At 32.2% G+C, this 23,886-nt stretch overlaps 1 protein-coding gene across 2 annotated transcripts in view; it reads right to left on the bottom strand.

Annotated features, from left to right (window-relative positions):
* Positions 1-23,886, bottom strand: part of LOC118741094 (P protein) — a 61,495-nt gene that overhangs the window by 19,968 nt on the left and 17,641 nt on the right. Inside the window, exon 1 of one of the 2 annotated variants that reach the window (XM_036472929.1) lies at positions 8,330-8,512. The exons of the other annotated variant lie outside the window; for it this stretch is intronic. Coding sequence (XP_036328822.1) covers positions 8,330-8,376 — 47 coding nt within the window. The 5' untranslated portion in view covers positions 8,377-8,512. Of the gene's footprint in view, positions 1-8,329; positions 8,513-23,886 lie in introns of those variants that run through there. 2 annotated transcript variants of the gene reach the window in all.

Raw genomic sequence — 23,886 nt, forward strand, 5'->3', positions numbered from 1 at the left:
ATGCACCGCTCTTCATTTTCGTTCTCATTGTAAACTGTGCAATTTATGTTCGTTTGTACGTGTGTTGCAATTGCGCTTACTGCAAGTTGTTAGGCAAATGCGGAAATGCTTTTCACAATAACTAAACAAATGAAATATGATAGCATTATTTAAATAATTTTGAGTGCACACTTGGGTGAATCATTTTTTGCCTTGTAAAATTGTTTTTTTGTAGAATGCAGTTATATTTTTATTTTGAAGGCTACTTAATTTGTACATACATATATGTACATATATAGCTCTTTTATTTAATTAAATATTACATTATGCTAGGTGTGCAATGTATAAAAAATAGGAGAGGGAAAAGTTGCACGCATCTGTAAAGGTTACTGATCTGTGCATTACTCTTAGTTCGCCTAAATTATATATGTATGTACATTGATGATTCCCTACTAGATACGTATGTATGCATCAAAAATGAATAAAAATAAAAGAAGGCTTGTTTCAACGGAATTTTGGATCTGGAACCAATTTTATTATTAAAAATATCGCAAGGGTAACGTACATTTGAAATTGGTTAAATCTAAAGATGATAATTAATTAGTCGGTTCCTAGATCCTCAACAGCCTACAATATAGCTGATGCCATAGACGGGCGACGCACAGTGCAACAGAATCTCTAATAGATGATATAAATGCCAAAACTTAGGTATCTTGATGGGTTTTAAATATCATTGAGTTGGATTGATAATTGCTTGAGGAATATGGAAGCATTATTGGTATGCTGGGAAATGCATATCGGTGCATATAATTCAATCTTGAAGACAGGGTCGCAAAAGTAGTTTCTTGCACAGAGCAACTGAAGCAAAGGACACGTGTTATGTGAATTGGCGCCATTTTTTTTTTAAGTTTTTGTTAGAAAATTTTTCGAAGAGGGTTGCCACCTGTTCTAAAAGTCGAATTTAAATACAACTTTATTATAAGTTAAATGAATTATTACAATAAAGGTTTTAATGGAAAGAGTCTTGAAAAGGCTACATTTCGAAGCTACACATGTAGGGCAGGCTTTCCACATGTTTGAAAATTCAAATTCAAATTGAATTACAGGAATTAGGAAATTTGAATACATACGTATGTAGCACATAATTAGTATCAGCCGAAGGAGGTTTAAAAAGGTTGACAACTGTTTAAAAAGTTAAATTCAAACTATGCAAAAATATTTACAACATGGGTATCAATCGAAAGGGGTTTGAAATGGCTTCATTTCTATACAAGTTATAAGTAAGAAAAAGTATCACAAGAAAGAGGTTAACGAAAGTTTTAGTTGGTAAATATTGTGAAGATAGTTAAAAAAATTTAAAATCTTTTGTTTTTCGCATGTTTAAGTATATTGAGTTTAATTGAAGTAAATTTCACTTAATGTAGCACACAGAAATTTCATAGACTAATCGAAGCGGGTGAGGGCGGCCTAGTATATAGATAAATAAGAGTTAAGGCCGAATTTGATAGCCTCTGTAGAAAAAAATACAATTCAAATAAAATAAAATAAAAAAATTGTTATATTAAGTGACCTCAGCAACCTTTTTTGAAAATATGTTCGAAATAAAGCTTTTCTAAATTTCGCTGGTTTAACACTTATATTCAAGTATCTCATTTGTCTAGTTATTTATATTGATATTGAATTTCTCTAAACAAATGGCAACCCCTTCAAAAGTCTTTTAGAAATTAAGCTTTCTAAGCCCTCTCCTTTGACACCCATATTCAAATAATTCATCAACTTGTTAATCAAGTTCATTCGGAATTTCCAAACAGGTGGAAACACTCCTCAAATGTTTTTTTTTTCGAAACAAAGCTTTCTAACACAGCAATATTCAAATATTTTAATTGACTTGTTAGTTAAATTGATTTTGAATTTAGAAACAGGTGGCAGCCCTCTTCAAAAATTGCCATTTTAAGTTCGGATTCTTAATCAGCGCCACGGAAAACCCCTATATACATAGATATTTTTGCGTCCATTAATTAAGTTTATCATTTTTGTATCCCCTTTTAGAGACTCCGCCACACTGTGCGACACTATAGTAGCCCAACTAGAAACTGGCAATAAAAATTGAAATTACTGAAATCCTTATTCCACTCAAGATTTAAGTAGTAAACATGGAAACTGCTACCTCTCTGTGTGAAACATAAAATTACCTGATATAAAATAGATTTAGTAGATTTATGCAGCAGCAAATGGTGGAGTCTAGTCCTCATCCACAAACAAATAAATACTCTACCCAAACGTCAAAGCCAACACTTAATCATTTCCACTGATGATTTACTTTGATTCCCTATACTATATTCAAGGATTACGTTATACTTTCAAGCAATAATTTTTAGTTAATATTTTTTTGTAGCTTTTTTTTTTTGTCCTATTACTTATTACTGTCACATAACTACTTTGAAATGGCATTCATTGATGATGTTGATTTGTTTGCTTGCCTATTCGTAGGCGTGCAAACGTAAGAATTATTTTTGCCACTATGCTGCTATTTGATAAATGATTTCAGCGCCGATAAACATACAACACATAAAAGCACATGCATACATACATACATATATATGACTACTTATATACATATGCCATTTATATACTTTACTTTACTTTATACATATGTGCATATCTTCCTTTCGGTGTTAGCGCTCTTTCTTTTTTGTTATGTATTTTTTCGTTCGTTTTTCCCCATAGTTTGTCATTTTAAATTAACCTTGACTGATGTTCACTTTATTAATTGAATCAAATTTCCTTTCATCCACACTCGCTTGTCTCTTGTTACGCCCTTTTCATTTACGTTCCATGTGTCGTGTTTTCATTATTAATTTTTATCCAACCGCCAGAGCACGTCATCATCCTTTTTTCGTTGGCTTGCGGCTACAGAAACGCATGTGTTAACATGCAAGCTTTTCAGCAGAGAAATATTCAAAAGTTCCCTTTTAGCTTCAGCAGAGGCCATGCTCGGCAACAAAAATTCACTTCAGTTTCTAAAACTAAGGAAAATTTTGCCTATTTTTTTCTTTTGTTAAAATTCTTTAAAAATTAAACCGTTTATGTGTGTATGTATACAACAAGTATTTTTTTGTAAATAAAAAATGTTTGCATACCCCTCGCCCCGACTTAAAAAAATCTGCAGAAAATTTTAACACTCTAATAATCGTGGAGGCGGCAATGCGAAACAATAGAGACGCTGCCTGAAGTCTTCTGTGTGCATGAAATTCTATAAGCAAAGCAGTCTTCCAATAGGTTAGGTGTCCTAAGAAAGCAAAATGGCAGCTTTACGAACGATAACAGTGAAACTCAAAACCTCCTGCTTTAAGTACATTTTCTGGGCTCTTCGGTAGAGCAAGATCTGATGACTCTTGTGAGAAGTCAAAGCACATCTGACAGGGACAAAGTACAATGGGCGGTAAAGTCTTTCGAATCCTTCAAAGCAAATTTGTATCGATGACATCATTTATCCCCGGACCGGTATATTTAGGGCTAGTTATTGCTCCCACTTCTGGTTGGAGTTTGAATCGGTATTCACGCAGTAAGGTTGAACATACAACCGCAGTTGCCTGGAAGATGACGAGGTGGAATCATCTAAACAATACCGTCTTAGGTGTCCAGCTTTTGCGTGGTTGAAGTACTTTGGCTCTCACATCCTAAATAGCTCCGAGAAGCTCTGGGGAATTGAGATTAGCCGAATTCGTAAATACATAATCGGTTCGGGGCGAATACATCGACTGCTTTATCGATCACATGTTATGTGCATGATGCCGAAAACGTCGATAACGATGTTTAACTGGGAGGTAGTGATAACCAAACACTGAACAACCGGCCCTAAATTTGACAAAAAAGTTGAGTGTCTTGACTTCAGCGCCATCTGGCGTGTTCAGTTGCGGTCAAACACTGGAAAAATTGCGTAAAATTCGGTTCGTTCGGCTTCGGCACCAAAAAGTAATATTCGGTCGGTCTCTCTTTATTCGTACAAATAATGATGTCTACACTTTGGATTTTACTTATTTTTGATACGGAATGGTGCGAAATTTAATTTCTCCCAAAAAAAATCAAAAATTCATATCGCTCATTTACTTCAATAGTGTCAGAATTCAAATTATACAAATTTTGAGTTGAGTATGCAGAAATTACCGTTATCTTTTATTCCATGTTGTGTAAACATTTCTTAGCTATATTGATTACCTAAAATAAAATATGTATTCATTTTTACTATGGGAATATATGTAAGTTCAAAACTTCAAAGCCGTTTTTCTCGAGTTTTGCCTTTTTTGAGTTATGACAGAATTGAAGTTAATGATGTATAAAAAATCCCTTATGAAATAAAAATAACTTTCCTTCTATCAAAATTGCTTAAATAAGTTTGCAGCTCTCCAGAAAAGACTCCTCCTATATATCTCACATTAGCTGCAAAAGTGCCATAATGCAAAACAATTTTTTTTTAGTTAAGTATGCAGAAATGACCTTCACCCTTCTTCTATTTTGTATAAAAACTTCATAGCTGCATAGATTAACCATATCTTCATTTTTACCATGAGAGCATATGTAAACTGTATCTAAACGTTAAAGCCGTTTTCCTCGAGTTTTTGATTCTTTGCATTGTGAGACTTTTGTAGCAAATATTTCTTCAAAAAAATTTACTGCAACGGCAAAGTACGCAATCCTCAAGAAAAATCTCAAGAAATATTTTTCATTATTTATGTTGCTAGGAAAAATACTTTTTGATCGCTGTAAATTTTCTTGAAGAAATAAATAAACCATAATTTTTTATATGAATTTTTAGTTTTTCTTGAGAGCATCCGCCAGGCCTTAAGTAAAAAGTTAAGAAAAAATTAATTTTTCTTCATGTAAATTAATTATCAATTTATAAGATCCGTCCTAATAAAGGTCTAACTTTATTTTGTGCAAAATGAACAATAATATCAGCAGAAACCTGCAATTAAACTATCTGTCAACTAATAAACGCACATATGCACGTTAGGGTGGTACAAAAATTCATGTGGAAAAGGTAACGCCCGAATTTTAATGCTCTTACCCCCCCTAGGATTGCTCTGTACCGAAAAAATTTACGCCTGTTTAATATTTTTAAATTAAAAAAAATATTTGAAATTTTTCCTAGAAATGGTATAAAATTCTTGAAAATCAGTATCATTTACATTACATTTTAATATAAAAAATGGTAAGATAAACAATCGGAGAGAAGAGAAACAGAGTTTTCGGATCGAAAAATATTAATTTTCAACAAGAAAAATAATTTTTTCCCATATAAAATACATAGAAAACCTTGAGCGCTTTAAGCGATCTCTAAATATTTTCTAATTTAAAAATAAAAAAACGGGGGTAAGTTGTTGTTGGTATAGAACAATTCTAGGGGTTGAGAGCATTAAAATTACGAGATTATTATTTTTTACAACCCTAATGTACATACATTCATTGAACAACCATATATGTACGTATCAGTCAGTTATCAAAACCATTTCGAAGATTTTCGGTGCATTTCAATTTATTTTATTTCTGCACAACTTCATTCACACAACAACGTACAACTATAATTTTTATTATTAAACTTTCAACTAAAATAAAAATTAGCAATATTATTAGACACGCAGCAAACGCTTCTTTCCGTTAACTAGCCACACAAAAGTGCTGAAAAATCACGTGCCAAACTGCAGAATAGATAGAATGAAATTAGAGCTGAAACTTGATTCAATTGAATGATAAAGCTAACAAAGCAGCGTAGAAAAAGGCAAAAAAAAAATATATAACAAAGTTGGTGCGGTGCATTGTTGACAGAAATAGTCAAAAAGAAGCGCAACAACCAAAAAGTAACAGTAACGCAAAATAGCAATAAACAAATAGAGCACAATAGACTAAAAAACAACATACAAAAATTTGATTCAAACGTGACTTCGAGTGTGTTTGCCAGGGCATGTCAAGACGCTAATACACTAACAACTAACCAGAGGGAGGGGCGTCCATGGACAACACATTATGCGGAAAATGTTTAGCTTTAATGAAACATTTTTTATGTGGAATTTAATGGCGAATTTTACACACATTATGAATTGTTTGCATCTGTTTAAAAATTTTTTACATTAAATAGACGGTGTTACAGGGATTGTAAACTTTTTAAGCGGCTTATTACAGATTAAAATGTGGTTTGAGTAAATATGAATGATGTGAATCGAAATAGTTTAATTATACCCACGAATCTCAGGCAATAGTTCGGAAATGCGATCCGCGCTGGTAGTAGCAGAAAAACAGCGAAAGGAGGCTACTCAAGCAAACGTCAAAAAATTAAAAAATATCTTTGCATTATGGTAAAGATTTAGCTGCAAAAGAGAGAGCTACTCTACTGTACCACCGAAGGTCTCCGGCAGCTTGCGATCTCCTCAGATGAAACTCAAAGCTCTCAAAGCTCAAAAACCGCAGAGGGAAGCCTAAGATGCTACTTCCAGCTACTTATTCCGTAGCTAATACTTTTCAAAGTAACCTTTAATAGGTTTAAAGGCAGCATCCGACAGCGTGTTATTACTGTTTTATTTAATAACTCATTTTGTTAAAAAAAAAAAAAAATATCCTTAAGCTCTACCCAGAATTACAGCGGACGACGGTAAAGCGGTCGGCGATAAGTGCACAGCTGTATAGTTGCCGCAGTGAAATCTGTCAGAGTAAACAAAATTACGTTGCACGACGGCTTACGTCAGTTGTCATTTTGATTTGAAAACTATCCTTAAAATGAAATGTTTTTTCGGTACGTGCGTGTATGTAGATGCGCTACAAATAAGGATGGATGAAAACATTGCCAATCTTGTGAAAATAATAAAAATTAATACAATCAACACTCAATCAAGATTGTTCGGTCCCCGCTAGACGGTAAAAATAGAAATAAATTTAAATCAAACGAAATTTAAAATTTTTTAAATTTTTTTTTAGAATTTTTTGAGTATGCAGTTTTGTAGCCCATTAGTATAATAAAGTACAAATTTTAAGCGATTTCAAAACTGCGCATTTTCTTCCATAAGAAAAAAGTGGAAAAAGCCGTCAGCATAAAAAATATTAAAAGTCAACGCAATTTTGTTTAAAATTGCCTTTTATTATACATATACATATAAAATTTGATGAGCTACATGACTGCATACTCAAAAAATTTCTAAAAAAAAATTAAAAAAAATTTGTAAATTTACAATGTATCCATTTTACTCAACTTCGGTGTGAAAAAAATTCATAACTCAAATAATTTTAGAGTCCACTCCATAAAACTATACTTAAATATTGCGCAATACTCAGTGCTACCATTGTGATTTATTTAAATTTTTTTGAGATGGCATATTTTCAAAAACTATTTTTTTTATCAAAAAATGTGAATGTGAAAATTTTACAAGAAAAAAAAATTAAAATAATATTTCTTTTCATAGAGAACCTTGATATGTGTATGTGTGATTTTTTTTTCCTCGCCCCGTTCTCGAGATATTTGGAAAGTTTTTAAAAAAGTATTAATCAAGTTCAAATTTTATATTTATTTATTATTTATGTTTATGCATCAACCCTAAAAATTTGAAACAAATCAAACACATGAAGTGTGAACCCCGTCCGTTTTGGTATGGAACGTCCTATATATTATTTACTGATCCACTTTAATCCGCAGATTTTCGTTTTCGGTGACGTTTAGTAACATGTTTGCCTACGATTTTTGGGACAACATTTTAAACTTTTAACTAAGACGTTTTAATTGGGATAAAAGAACCCGTTTTTTTTGAGGTTAATGAGTTAAAATATTCTACGAAAGAATTTGTTGCTAAATTTTAATATAGAAGCTTTGGTTAAAATTGTTTTGTAAAATTAGATGTTTAAGCGAAAAGTGGAAAATTTAACCCACTGTTAAAATAAGTGTGATGAAATAGACGAAAATCCTATTTGCATTGGACTATCATACATTGATATTGCGGTTTGGGCAGAGTTTAGTGGAGTCTCAAAGAAGAATCTTCCACTGAGAAGATGACGATAATTCACAAATCGTCTGATATATTGGACTAAATATGCATGTACATATCGTCCCCCTTATGCCAGAAGCATGAATGTGCAAATTTACCAATTTTGAGTTATTGGGCTTACTTGGTTAACCTTTGGATGTTCTATGTTATACCACATGTTTTACAATTTAAATTTCATGAATGTAGAGTTAAGTCCCATAAAAACTTTCAAACTTGATTTTCCAACATTTTAATCTTTCACAATCATGTTTCTGTCATAAGCGGGACGATACCTAAAATTTACGAGTATCTTAAATATTTTTCTTAATTTTTAATAAACATACTCATCGGTGAAGCGTAGCTCGAAATTATTGTTGTATTGTGTCGTCATATTTTTGCGGTTGTATTTTTCGTATTCGAAATTATTTTCGCCCAATATTGAAACTTTCGTCAGAGCAATAAGGCAAGTCTCATGGTATCAGAATGTTTTTCAAATTGCTATTTTAAAGAAACGTCAAGTTTACTTTGTAAAGTTTAGTAGAGAATTGCCAGACTTTAGGAGTACATATATATTTTTCTATTCACAAACTTTTTAAGTTTTGAAGTCGAGCTTTAGAAATCACAATTTTTTTTTTTGCCTTCAAATCACGCACTTACGAAGTTAATATACATAGTTTTATGAAATGTTATACATGTAAATATTTACAGTTTTTAGGCAATTTTTTAGATGCGAAAAATTTCAAGCTTCTCGAGACGTTTTTAAATAATCGGTTAGAGAAAAGTATTTACGTATAGAGCAAGCACTTTTTTAAACAAATAATTTTTAAAAAGTAGATTTTTGCCACATCTTTGTTAGTCTACAATTTTATACATTTTTTTTTTAATTTTCCGCTTCTTATGACGCGCCTTAGCTGTCAAGGATGTGATCCCTGTATTATACGCTCAATAAACCGTATTTCGCACTAGCTCACTCACGCTTAGATGTCAAACTGAATCTGACAGGCGCAGCGCATGAAATTTTCACAAACGTTTTGTCGTGAGAAATTTTGTAACAAAAAATGCGGCGCGCGGCGTCAATGAAGCGGATAAACAGTTTCGCTGTGGGGGCACGTATTGCTATTTTGTCGAATTATTGCTATTATCTTCCACTCGTAGTAGCGGTATTAAAACTGATGCTTTTTCTATAGTTTGAGTAACTTTATAAGTTCATTTTTTTTTTGTTATTGTAAAATTTAATTCCTTTAATGTGGTTTTCTGACACCAAATCTCTACGTCAAGTTCTCATGCGCATCGAATTTTCGCGCGTATCTAACACCATAACCGCTCTGACAATACTAATGCCTATGCGCTGATTTTCCCCTATTTTGTATTGTTCACTTTTTTCCGCAGCCACCTTTTCCGCTGCGCCTGCTTATTTTCATTTAATTCGTGTTTTATTTGAGACTCTCTTTGTCATCGTGCGTCGTTTATGCTTTTTAATGCTTGTAGATAATATCGAGTGCACACTCAGGCTTAGTCTGCAATCGTCGCTTATCTCTGCGTGCGCGCAGAATTGCCTCTCATATTTCATGACACAAGGCGTTCGACGCATGGTTGGCGCGAGCGATACTCAAGTCAAGTGTCAGACAGCTTGACAGCCAGTTAGCCGAGTGCTCAACATTTTGCTCGCCACATTGACGGTTGCATGCAGTGTTGCAAGATTTTATTTTCAAAAAACTGTAAATTTCCGGTAAAGAATACAGTGACTCAAACAAATGACACCATGTCGATTTTTTTAAATATTCGCAATATTTTTCGAGCAAAATTGGTTTTTGTTATTTTGCTATAAAAATACCGTCCAAGCTTTAACAGTTTCAAATTTATACAAAATTTAGGAAATTTCAAAAACCTTTGATCAATATTTCAATTTTTTAATCTGAGTCTTTATAACATTTTTGGGTATGCAGTTTTATAGCCCCTTCAATTTTAGTCTAATGAAGTGCAAGTTTCAAATGGCTAAAAAATCTCGTTGATTTTCGATGTACATATTTATTTTTTTTTGTTACAGATCTTTGCACGTTTTTCTATATAAACATGGATCTCTTATCAAATAAAATTTTTAATGAAAATTTTTTAATTTTTCTAAGCTCAGTGTAAAGCTTGGACGGTATTTTTATAGTAAAATAACAAAAAAAATTTAGCTCGAAAAACATTACGAATATTAACAAAATCAACATGTGGTCATTTGTTTGAGTCACTGTATACTTTCAACAAAAAAATAAAAATTTACCATCAACGAAGGGAGTTTTTAAAACATTCAGGTTTTTTAATTTTATTGAGCATAAATAGCCAAAAATATAATTCATTTAAAATAAAATAACATAAACCGTTTAAATTTTACTTAACTAAACAAAAATACACTTTATTAAAGGGAATATTTAAATCCCAATTTGTTTTAATTAAATTGAGTTTCATTATTTTTCATAAATTCCTTTGTTAATATTTTTGAGCATTTGTTTCTATGCCAGAAATTTAGTACCTCCTGAAGAATGGTTTCTTGAGAAATCTTTGGTTCTTAAAATACTAATTTCTAGTTTATTTATTCTTTTATGGAAAATATTCTCTCCACATTTGCTGTGGCGACTGAATTCAAGGTACAGCTGAAACTATTTGTTTCATCAAATAACGCTCCTCCTTATCTTAAAAATTTACTTACAAAAAACTCATATTTTAATTTATTCGTTCAAATCGGAAATTTCGTAAAATTTGGCAACATTGGCTGTATGCAACAATCGGCTGATTCATCTATCATTTTATTTCCTCGATCTCGAGGCGGCGATCTTCCGCTGGAATTGTAAAATTACTCGGCTACACTTTGTACCGCCGTCGTCTAATTGACTGCCTGTCTCTTGGCGTCTCTCAGACTTTCGTTAGCGCATTGCACGCCCACGCGCGCTTTATCCCCAGCTCAGATTTAACATTGCCTTCAATACCTTTATCACACTCATCGTTATCATCATCATCATCATCATCATCATGATCATCACCGAAGTCGTTAACGTCATCACTTCCACTCAGCCTCCAATCACTTTTCACTTGCTTGCGGTTGTCGTTGTTTTTATTGTTTTCCTCAAGTTTTCGCCTTTAAATAGGATGATTTCTTCATTATTACATTTTATGTTGGCTTCTGATTTTATATTCATTTGCTGGCTTGTTTTTATTTGGTGCTTCGTTTTTTTCTGTTTTTTCTTAATGCACTTGTTTACCGTTGCTTTTTATTACTGTCATATTTTTATGCACTCTCACCTTGGTGGTGGTGGTGGTGCTGTTGTTGCTGTTTGCACTCGGAGACACCGCTTTTAACTTTTGCCTCAATTACGAATCATATTTGCCTTGGCTGCTTGTCGCTTGGTGTTCTCTAGCTCTACCCGTTGTCTGTGCAATAAATAATCGGCCATCCAACCATCCATCTCCATTGAGCAATCAACGTCTTCAGCTTGTTGTTGCTCCTTTTCTTACTCAGATTTATGTATAATTCTTTATTTAGTCTTCTATTTAAAAATTGCTTTCTTTTCGGTGAGGGGCGATCGTTGAGCATCAGAAGTTTATGAATGTGCTCTGAAATGTGCTTTGTTTCCATACTAATATACAGTGATGTCCACGAGAATAGCGACCCCTTTTGATCCTCAGTATTGACAACGTTCCTATTGCTTATTTAGTATTTAATAATTATTTCTTTATGTGTAAACAATTTAGATATCGGTATGGGTAAAATTTGCGTTGACCCGGCGAAAAAGTTGTGGCTGCTTCTTGTATAATCCAACACAAAATCTGTAATGGCTTAAAATAAAAATTTCTAGACTAGTTCAGGGCTATTTCAACACCATTTCGCGAAAAGTTTTGGACCTTCTTGCGACGTGTTCAAGACTATTTCGGGTCTACTTCACAACTATTTGAGAACCATTTTGGATCTAGTTCTGAACGTTTTCCGGACTAGTTTGAGATCAATTTGGGACTAGTTAGGGACAGTTTCATGACCGTTACGAGGCTTGTTCGAGATGATTTCGAGACAAGTTCATGACATTTTCAGAAACTCTTCAGGACAATTTTTGGACAACTTCAGGATCACTTCCGGATACTTCGTAACTATTCAAAAAATTAAAGTCCTGTACTATTGCCGAAGTAGTTATGAAAAGGTCATGTATTAGTCCCGGGAAAATGAAGTAAATGAAATAAAATTATTGTTTAATATATAACCTAACATATTTATGTACATATGTAACTGAATCGCCTAATGTTTTGCAAGGTCCTACACAGATGTTTACACATCAAATTTCATGAGTACCTGACACACATGCCTTATTTTTAGTTTAGCATATTTAATATCGAAATCCGATTTTCAAACTTTATGTAAAATTCATAATAAATTAACATATTTTCATCAAAATCTCAAACTTTGTGAATACATACTATATACATAGTTTTGAGCCATGTTGAATTTGCTTACAAGAAGATGCAAGTTTCAAATTTCTAAAAACCGCGTTGATTTTTGAGAATTTTTCGGCCGGGGGTGTTGCGCATTTTTTCGATATAAAAAATAGGCGAACGTTATTTGTATGGAAGAAAAATTTTCATGAAACTTGCACCTTATTATACTAAAAGTCAGGTACCGAACATAACAGTTATTTATGAAAACTGTCATGGAAAAATTCACTATGAAGGAAATGTGCTACAACTAAGTGATACATACCAATCGATTTCTTTTTTCACCGAGATTCAAATTTGAAAATAAATTTTTATTTGCAATTTTTATGCAAAATTAAAAAATATAACAATTATTTTTTTATTTTTATATTATAAATCCAAAATAACAATTATTTTTGATTTTTATATTATGTGTCTTAGATAACAGTTATTGAAGACTTTTATTTATAAAAGTCATTAATAAAACTCAGTCAGTGACTTTTATGAGTATGATAAAAAAATAAGGGTCAGTGACTGATTTTTATTTATAAATAAAAGTCTTCGATAACTGTTATCTAAGACATGTAATATAAAAATCAAAAATAACTGTTATTTGCAGATTATTAAGATAAAAATCAGAAATAATTGTTATATTGGATTTATAAAATAAAAATCAGGAATAACGGTTAGAGTAATTAATAATTGTTAAAGAGCGATTTTTTTAATAAAAGTTATAACTGTTACGGTCCCTGCTAAAAGTCATTAGGGAGCGCTCTTCAAGTGGCCGGCACTGTATATACATACATACATATAGTACGTACATACAAATGTGCGTATGTATCAAATCCTTTAGGTCGGAGTCTTCGTATTCGATATGTAATAAATACCGTTTATAAAGGCCAGTGAACTAAGTACTCACTATAAGGCTAATGAGCTACTGTTAAAGCGTAGTGATAAACATACCCTGAACTCCAGGTATCGAGATTTGTAAAATAATAGCTAGAGAAAATACCGCCTATCAAGGCAATGCCTTCAAAGAATAAACCGTTTTTTTTTGGCTCTCCTGTCAAATTTGAGTGCCGTAAGATAGGCGGTTTTGCAAAAACATCGACGATATATGTAAGACTTCAACAGTATCGAAAGGGACACAAAAATTAGGACACTCCAGAAAGGCAAAAGTTAACTTGGCGTGGAAAACGTATAATTTCTTGTGTCGTTGTTGTTGGTTCTTGACTTTTTCGCTACATGTAATTGGTGGAGGGAAAAACAATTTCCCTTTTCTTCGATATTTTTCAGAGCGAATTTTCATAGTATAAAAGTAATTCTCATAAATTCTTAACTGTACAGTGACTTCTTTACTCAATACATAAGCATAAACGTCGTTTTAGTAGCGAAGGAACCAGTACGGAAATTTGTTCAGTCAATTTTCTATTGTTAAATCATTCTTAAGGCTCTCGAGAAAAGTAAAAACTCCATATAAAATGACGTACAAGAAATGGCTAAGAAATTTTCTTGAGTCAAATTTCCTCAAGGCAGTACGCAGTTCTTAAGAAATTTACTACGCTTTCTACTACGGTTTTCTAAAGTTTTTTGTGAAAAAAGAGCACAAGGCAACCCAGGTTTGTAACAGAAATATATGCACGTTCCATTATTTCTTGAGGAAAGAGTGAGGCAACAGGCTGTGAGGTATCAAAAATATCAAAATTCCTTGGACACACACGCGAAATAATGGCAATTTTTTCTTGACCGTTTTCTTGAGAGCGGCATACAGTGCTTTACGATATAACTAAGCCAATTAGTTTCTCGGGTAAACCAAATTTAAGCATTGTGATGTATATGAAGCTCATTTTCGTGCTATCGGATATCAGATATTAAGATTTACCTGAGCTAGACCGATTTGAAAAAAACTCCAAAAATTTAGTTTTTCACGAATAAAAACAGTTTTTGTTTACGTATTTTCTGAAATAATCACCGCAGATAAAAAAAAAAAGTTTGAGCTTCAAAAATTTGCATAAAAATATTAAAAAAAATTTTCTACGGAATCATAATAATAAGATTTTTGACGCTGTTTTTGAACTTTTTTCAAAGATTGTTTTAAGAAATACTAACGAGGTATCATTGGAGAGGTATGTTCTCACCCTTATTTGCAAATAAAATCTGTCAAAGTATGAAAGAGAAAAGTAAGATGAACGAGCGTCATTCAAAAAAAAAAAAAACAATTGGGACGCGACTGAGTTTCCTTGCAAATAAGTAAAAATGAGAAAATGCATTTACACTATACCTCATAAGTCTCAAACGGTATAGTTTTGGCCCAGTTAATCAAGTTTTTCTTAAACCAATCTTTAAAAAAAAAGTTAAAAACAGCATCAAAAATCGCATTATTATGATTCCGTTGAAATTTTTTTTTAAATATTTTTATGCAGATTTTTAAAGCTTAAACTATTTTGTCATCTGAGGGGATTTTTTCAAAAAGTTCTTTAAGAAAATATTTTTACTCATAAAAACTCAATTTTTGGAGGTATTTTCAAATCGGTCCAGCTCGCGTAAATCTTAATATTTTTTCGAAATATTTTGGTGGGAGTGTTCAAATAAATATAATAAGTTTTGTAATCCCGGCGGAAAAACTGAAACTTTTTTTGTTGATGCAGACAAATGCATACACAGATAACCTCGTATATCTACATATAAATGCACGTAGATATATATGTATGTATGTATAATTTGTCAAAAAAATTGCCACTCAAAAATTTATGAGTACAAACTCAAACGCTTTTTGTAATGTGCTCTCGAGCAATGATAAAAGTGGAAAAATTCCATAAAAAGTCAAATTGATGTGCTACACACTCGTTCGTACATTCGCTCTGTTAGGAGTACTTACGGCTTGACAAACTGAAAGAGTGACAGCGTTGACAGGCGCACAGCAAAAAGCTATGTAAGTCGGTTGGCCAGCTATTCGTGTAGTCGTTGATTGATGTTGTGACGAGTCGTAAAGCGACTTTTAGTGGCATTTTAAAAATGGGAAATTACTGTAATTGATGAGAAGAGCTTTATAAATAATAAAAGCTATGGGTGAAGAGCTTTTTAGTTACCGAAAAAGAAAAGTTGAACTTGAACTGGGGCAACACTTTGTAACAAGTGCTTATGGCTATAGGTATTATTTTCACATTTTTTGTAGGGCACGCATGGTAATTTTATTTCAAATGGAAATAGCGCCTTTACACAAATACAAATTGGTTACATACAAATGTACAAACAATTTGTAGGCAGCAGTCAATTTTTAAGTAATTATTAAAGCTAACGAATTTCGCGGATTGAAGGCTCATACCCGTATATACCTAAATGCTTGGAAATGTATCTTAGAAATTCATTTGGTTACTTATGGACATTCTTAAAAAAAGGAACTCTCAATTTGATCACACTTTTAGTCGTTTCCCTCAAGGACACTATTTATCTTCTTCACAAATCCTTTAACTGAGAAATGGCACATCGGATGTGGATGAGGAAAAGTCTTAACAACTAGGAAAGCACTGCAATACGATTGACTTGCTGTCTGGAGCAAAATTTTTAGCTGCCCACTAACATTTCATGAAAATAATAATATTGAGAACACGACTAGCACGACTTCTCCTCTTAATAAACTTGTTTTCAAAATAAAAAATTAAAAAAATTAAAAAAAAATTTTTATTATTAAAAAATAAAATTTTTGAGACATCGTTTATAAAAAAATTTCAACCACTCTAAGCTGTGTACATATTTATAATTTTTAAGTTAAATACCCAGATATGAACGGCTCTGGAAAGTTTGGCTTAAAACAACTTTTACCGAGTCATAGCCCCACTTTATTGGAAGCTTATGAAGTATAATTGATATGTACATTAGATTGTATCACCTAAAGGCAAAAAAAAAACCCGCGGTACAACCCTGAGTCTTAAGTATTTTTGCAAGACATTTACTGATTTCCTTTTGTTGGCCGAACGTAGGCATCGCATTTTTTCACTTTTTTCGTCATTTTTTCGACATTTACGGTCGAATCTTAAAGTATGATAAATATATCAATGTTTTTGCCTCAAGGAGCCAGTTTTTTTTTGCTTCAAAGTTCAATGACCTGTTGAAGTACTTACCCAAAAGATCTCAGCTTTTAGCACCCTAACGTTCGACCCAAATGTCAGTAAATTAAAGCTCGCCAAAAATAAGGAATGGTAAAATGACACAAAAAAACACTTTGACGCGTGAACTTAATTTTAGGTCGGAGATAACCGAACATTCTTTCCTGCTCATATTCACCCAAAAAATGATTACGCATTTTCATTTGACCATTCACAATTTCTTTATTTATCCATTAATTTTTTTAGTGAAAATAATGTTACTCAAACTTACAAAAGACCTGTTATTTTTTCCTGTTATAATTTAAATTTTTTTCATAAAAATTTGTAATTTCAATCCCTACAGCGATTGGAACTATTTAAAAAAAAAATTTTATTGCCGAATGTACATAGGTGCTGGCGAAAAATCTAAAAAGCGCGATCCCTGGGGGTCAATTTTCGTCCGATGAAGTGAAAAAAACAAATTCACAATCGATATAAAATTAAGTTTTTCATAAAATGCTTTCACTTCCCCACTCCATAGAACGAGAATTGACCCAAGGGGTTCAATAAATCTGTTTTTTTTTTCGAAATTGCCTTGCACAAATACTTTACACTCTGGACTGTACTTGTTCTGTTTGCTTGTAAAGTGGTACGGTCTAAGGTACATATATATATACACTGGCGGCAAAAATAATTGACTCGCCTTACTTTGAAGAGTTTTGGTTATATTTCCACAAATTATAAAAATTCGACCAAAATTCACCAAATTTTTAAACTTTTTATTCAGAATTTCTAGAAAAATTTGTTTGTAGCCCATTCAATTTTATAGTATAATAACACTTCCACAGTGGCTAGAAAATACCGTTCTAAAAATTCTGAATAAAAGGTTTGAAAATTTGGTGAATTTTTTTTTTCGAATTTTTATAATTTTTGTTCAAAGTTTGAAAAGCGGATTCATATGATGTTTGTTGTATAACTACCTAGACTTTTAAAAAAAAATATTAAACATAAAATAAACTAAAGAAATATGGCCAAAATTCGACGACGAGTCTATTATATCTGCCTACAGTGTATATACTTATGTTTATATGTATACAAATTTCCGAATAATTTATGATTATATCTGTGGTCATATGAAATAAATAGTAGCTTAAAACGGCACGCTGGCTTTAGTATAATGCGATATATTTCAAATTATGAAAGTATTTACATACTTACATATATTTAAATGAAGGTTGCATTAATGCGATCTTTAAACGGTAAATTTTATTCAGATATATATGAGCGCATGGCAAGTGTTTAAAAAACTACTTGTCATATGTCGGTGAGAGGGTTAACTTGAGATTGCACGTGCATTTAGATAAAGTTATTTAACAATGAATATGCACACATGGACATACACAAAACAGAATAACACGTATACATTAGAGTGCCCCGGATTTTTATATATATTTTTTTTTTCAATTTGGCCTAATTAGCAGAGGATGTAATTCCCGCCATCCCATTTCAACTTTGGTATTTAGAAAACACGGTTTTGGGCTTGTGTTATTCTTCGTTCGCATAAAATGTAACATACATATGTATGCATATTTTTCATTGAAAAAACGGAACGACAAATTTTTTAACTGTCTTTTTGATGACAAAATCTAGAAATAGCTGTTAATAACATTCCCTGGACTATACAATTCTACTATGCCAGCTCGGGTGGAACTTTCAGTTAACTCATGCAGAGCTCTAATATGTTCTTACATAGTATGCATATAAAATGAAGGCCAAAAGTATTTGCCTAGAGAATTTTTCACAACATATGCAAAATTTGTTATAAAAATATGATTATGTAATACTACTACAAAAAAAAAAATAAAAATTAAAATACAATTTCTTTACTTTGTGCAAAACTAAGAAGAATTCAATAATTTTTCATTACATGGATATTTTCAAAATTTTGTATAAAAGCCCATTAAGTTTTAGTAAAATTTGGCAATTTTTCCACGCATTTTCTTCCATAAAGAAAATTTTGAAAATGCTTTGTAAGGAAAAAATGCGAATTCACCAAAAAAAAAAACTCCAAAAAATTAACGGTTTTTTTTTTTTTAAACTTCAAACTCTCATTTTTATACTAAAATTTAATGGGCTGCATTCTAAAATTAATCCGATTAAAACTGGAAAATTTGCATGGAAATTTATTGAATTTTCCTGAGTTTTGCATAAAACTTAGAAATTGTATTTTTTTGTTGTAGTATTAACCATACTTAGAAAAAAGAAACTATCGGAAAAAATTAAAATAAAAATTGTTGCATATGTTGTAAAAATTCTCTGTGCAAATACTTTTGGCCCTAAGTATACATATGTATACATATATGTACATACTTGCATATACAACCAACGAGTACACGTTGTACATGCCTATGTAAATATACATAGTTACACACATACATACGAAATGATTGATGATTAATTTAAATAAATGAATATTCAGCATTCATAACTAATAGCTATTGAAAGTATGTGATAGACTTAAGTTCTGGAGAAATCTTCCAATCATTTATTTTTTTTTTAAGTTAGCATCTTCGTGACCAAACAATTTGCGGCGCCCTTAAACGAGATTTGTTTCTACATATTTAAAAAAAAAAAAAAAACAAAGAACAAAACTGTTTGCATGCACATAATAATGTTATAACCATTTAACTGTTTTTAAATTTAATTTCATTAATTTTTCAAACTTAAGTAGGTACTTTCAAATTTTATGGCATGAGCACTAACTAATTGTAAGATTTTTAAACAAGCTTATATTTATTGTGAGTTAAGTAATTAACTAAAGCTTCATTAAGCCTGTTTTGTTTTATAGGAACAAGTAATGAACAATTTTAAAGAAAATAAGCTAGAATATGCAGGGACTGTACCGAATACGCTGCGCTTAGAAAGGGGTACTAGGGGACAATGCACTTTTGGGGGAAAAAATGTTCTCCTCGAAACAAAAACACCCATATACCATAATTTAAGACCCGACTGTAAATGCCGATGATATGACGAAAAATCTAAGGAGTCCAAAAAATCCGAAATTGCCTTGCAAAAATACTTTAGATTCGACGGTGAACTTCTTTATCCGAAACGATCTAATGTAGGTTCATACGGCACGCCCTCTACAATACAGGCACAACTCAAAAACCAGATACGAAAATATAACGGCTTGTGGATCGTACAGATTCAACGCAATTAATAAACAAACTGGTACAATAGTAGCTTCCTAGTTAGAGAATATAATTGGAATTGATTTATGGAAAAATTAGACCAAGGTTTTTTTTTTTTGCTGGTTGCTAGAAGCGTCACCTGGGTACATTCCCAGGACCCAATTAGTGCTGATAGCACCATTTTGATACGCTTTCTCTGGTACCCTTGATTTTATCTGCTTTCACTATTCGTTGGGCTCGTCAAACCATTTGGATTTTCCGATGAATCTATTTAGGTTAGTAATGGTAAATTTGGAAATTTCCCCAAGATTTCGGATGGAAAAACTCCCGAGTGTGATCTGCCTTATTTGTGGCAATGCTGGGCACTCGCAAAGATAGTGAAGGACCGTTTTGCAGGTTTGAAGGTTGTTCCAACGTGTGTCAGCCATACATGTGAATCGCAGATGCAGTTCCCTTTTTGATGAGTCCGAGTGGACAATTTATAGTTTCTGTCTATCCTGCCCCTACTCCAATCCCGTCTTGAAGGAAACTTCACCTGAAAGCTTTTCCTGAAATCTGTCGTAGGAGGTGTATAATCTGATTGTTTCCCTGATTCGATAAGCTTGTCAAGAATACCACTATGACCGTGCTGCAGCGCCCACCACCAGCCTGACTCTTTGAGTCTTAGTTGTGTGCATTTTGAAGATGGTGTGCGTTATGTGTAAATATATGTCATGGGCAAAATTTTAACTAAATACTAAGTACAAAGTGCAAAGTAAAAAAGGATATACACTGGCGACAAAAACTATTGGTACAGCAAATTTTTCACAATATATGCAACATTTTTTTTCTAATATTTTTCCGCCAGATTTTTTATAAAAATATGGTTCATTCTACAACAAAAAACATAAAAACATATAATTCCTAAACTTTGTGAAAAACTCCCGAAAATTCAGCAAATTTTCATGCAAATTTTCAACTTTTAAATCCGATTTGTTTGATTTTTTTTTTTAATTATAACAAAGTAGAAGCTTTAAGTAGCTAGGAATTGTCGTTGATTTTGGCAATTTTTTTTCACACAGTCTCTTCCATATAAAAAAATTTGTTTGAAAATACTTTATATGGAAAAAATACCAAACACGTTCAAGAAAAAAAATTCTCAAAAACCACTGCGATTTTTGACTAACTCCGAACTTGCATTTTTTTACTAGAATTTAATGGGCTGCAAAACTGCATACATAAAAAATCGGATTAAAAAGTTGAAAATTTGCATGAAAATTTGCTGAATATTCGCGAGTTTTGCACAAAGTTTAGGAATCAGTATATTTTTATGTTTTTTTTTTTTGTGGAATGAACAATATTTTGATAAAAAATTGGCGGAAAAATATTAGAAAAAAATTTTTACAAATATTGTGAAAAATTTGTTGTGCCAATACATTTTGCCGGCAGTGTAGGTATATACTATACATACATATGTTGTCGAGTACTACACTTAAGTGTTTTGTGTGTCACTAGGTAATTACCGACTATGATAGTATGTATTTTCATGATCTGATCTAATTTTCACATAACTGAAAACTGGGTACCTATAAAAGTATTTAGTAACTGTAACCTAACTAAAAACCACGTACAGTACTTAGTATTTTTGCGGTAATCCGGGAAATTTTCCTTAAAATCCCGAAATAGTTCCGAAACCCCCGAAATAGTCACGAAAATTCTGATGAAAATAACCCAAATAGTCCCGATATTCCGAAAATCCCGAAAAAGTGCTGTGAGAAAGTAGTTCGGAAAATCCCAAGACAGGCTTCAGAATAGCTAATGTGATCGAGAATTCCGAACTAATTTTGAAAATGCACTAAACTCTCTAAAAATATAACACTAAGTGTATTGAAAAGTTCCAAAAAAATCCCCAAAGTTGTTAAAATATCCGAAAAGTAAAACACAAAGAATCACGAAAAAAAATTTATGCAGGTCCAAAAATATTGCGCTCTCAAGTATCAAGTGGCCTACCCCTGGTATTTGTGTATTTAGGGGTACTAGGTAGTTACTTTAAAAATTTTAGTATTTGGGTACGTATAGTTCTGCTCTCTGTTTCGAAAAAATCGTAACTTTGATTTTTATCAATGCTAAATAAGCTAATTGTGAAAGGAAGCAGAAGTTTTCCCCTGATCTATCGCTAAATATCCTTAAACCACCTTAACCATAACAATTTTGTTTTACCGCAAAAAGATGCACAATGGTTCAAAACTGGCATTTAGTGTTCATAATTCATTGGACCTTTGATTTTGCACGCCATTTGATTAATTTCTATTTATTATTATAAAATTTGCAAGAGACCAGTTGAGCCTGATTTTAGAAGTTCCATTTGATTACATTAAATTTTTGTGTAGTGCAAAGTGCAGAAAAAGTTGCAATTTTGAACAAAATAAATTCTCCTGTTCCATTTAATAAATGTCGCATAATAAAAACATTTTGAAATAATTGCAGGGTTCCGACAAAGAAAAAAAAGTTCACAAAAATATTTAAAATGTCATAAAAAAATTTCACCAAAAAATTTTTTTAGGCTTTTAGAAAAACTAAACTATTATTGTTTTTTTTTTTATTTCTGGTGACATTTTTTAAAACATTTAAAGTTTTACTTATGAAATAGTTTTCGTTTTGGGGATTAACTGTTTTGTTTATTAACTGAAACAGGAGAATTGCTTTTCTTCTGAATTTGGATACCTTTTCTGCACTTTGCACTAAAAATTTAATATAAACAAACTAAAATTCAAAAAACGGACTCAACTGGTTTTTTGTTAGCTTTATAAGCCTTCATTAAAATTGAATAGTTAAAAGGTTAACAATTTTACTAAAAAACGGATTGATAAAATTTTACTGTGTTTAATGGGTCAGGTTTCCATTTGAAAATCTTGTTTGGCTTTCGAAATCATCGCTTTCCGAATTGGTTTCTACTATAAGCTACAAACTGATGGCATAACCTTCACCAGCAGCAATGAAAGTTCATTAATTTGTGAGCACAAATCGTTTAGATGATGGACCAAACCAACCACTTACACTTACAAATTAGTATGTATGGGATGTATGTATGTATGTATGTACATAGGTATATTTTACGACCTGTGCAAGTGCATGCAAACAAACAAACAAATAAAACAGCAATGGCAATTAATGCTATGGTGTAACCACCTTCACCAATTGCAACATCAATAACAATATGAATAATAGCAACAAAAACAGTGTAGCCAACGGCAACATGAAAACGACGGAGATAGCAACTAAACGAGGCAACAACAAAAACAACAACAGCGACAGTAACTCGACGTCTGTCATATCAAATTCATAAACTAATAAACCTGCGACGTTGTGAAAACAAAACAAACGACAACAACAACGACAACAACAACAAATCAAACAAAGAATGAATTGCAATAACAACAATTTAATAGACACAAATAGAAGGCAATAATAACAATTCTTCTAATGAAATCAACTTAAATGCAACGCCTGCAATATAAGCAGCTGCATTTAAGCGGCGGATAGAACGGGCCAGTGTAAGGGTGGGGAACTGAATTAAAAAGGAAAAACATAACAGCGCTTTGTTGTAACAACGTCAACTGTTGACATTTGAAAGCGCCACCAAACTAAAATTTTCATCAAGAACGAAACGGGAATTGTACTTAAATTACGGCAGCACCTCGTTGGAGGGGTGATAAGTACTACTCGGAAGAGGCTCACACAAAATGTGTATATTAGACTGTACCTCCTTACAAGCAAACAAACAAAAAGTATTTCCGCAAGGCAACTTAAAAAGAAAATTTGCCTTTTACATTTTGCGGTGACACCTACCTTCGAAAATAACATTTTTTTTAAATGGCTCTACTAAAATAAAAAAAAAAACTTGCTCAGCAAAATTTTAATGATTTTTTGAGAACTTTATAGGGTAATTTTTTTGTAAGACAATTGTTATGTCTGACACTGTTAATTTACTGGAATTAAGGTGGTACGTTGGGGTGGTAGGAACTGCCATCTGGTGTGTAAGGACTAGAACGGTATACTTGAGGATAATGAACTTTTGAACAAAAAAATCTCTATGCGAGATCATCGATATAATATAACTCTAAGGTCCGACTGTCAATGCCGAAGATATGACGACAAATGTAAAAAGGCGGCCAAAAAATCTTTAATTTTTTTCAATAATAT

This window comes from Rhagoletis pomonella, unplaced genomic scaffold, assembly GCF_013731165.1.
Source record: "Rhagoletis pomonella isolate Grant_MI unplaced genomic scaffold, Rhpom_1.0 Rhpom_scaffold_00006, whole genome shotgun sequence".
Classification (NCBI taxonomy): Eukaryota; Metazoa; Arthropoda; class Insecta; order Diptera; family Tephritidae; genus Rhagoletis; species Rhagoletis pomonella.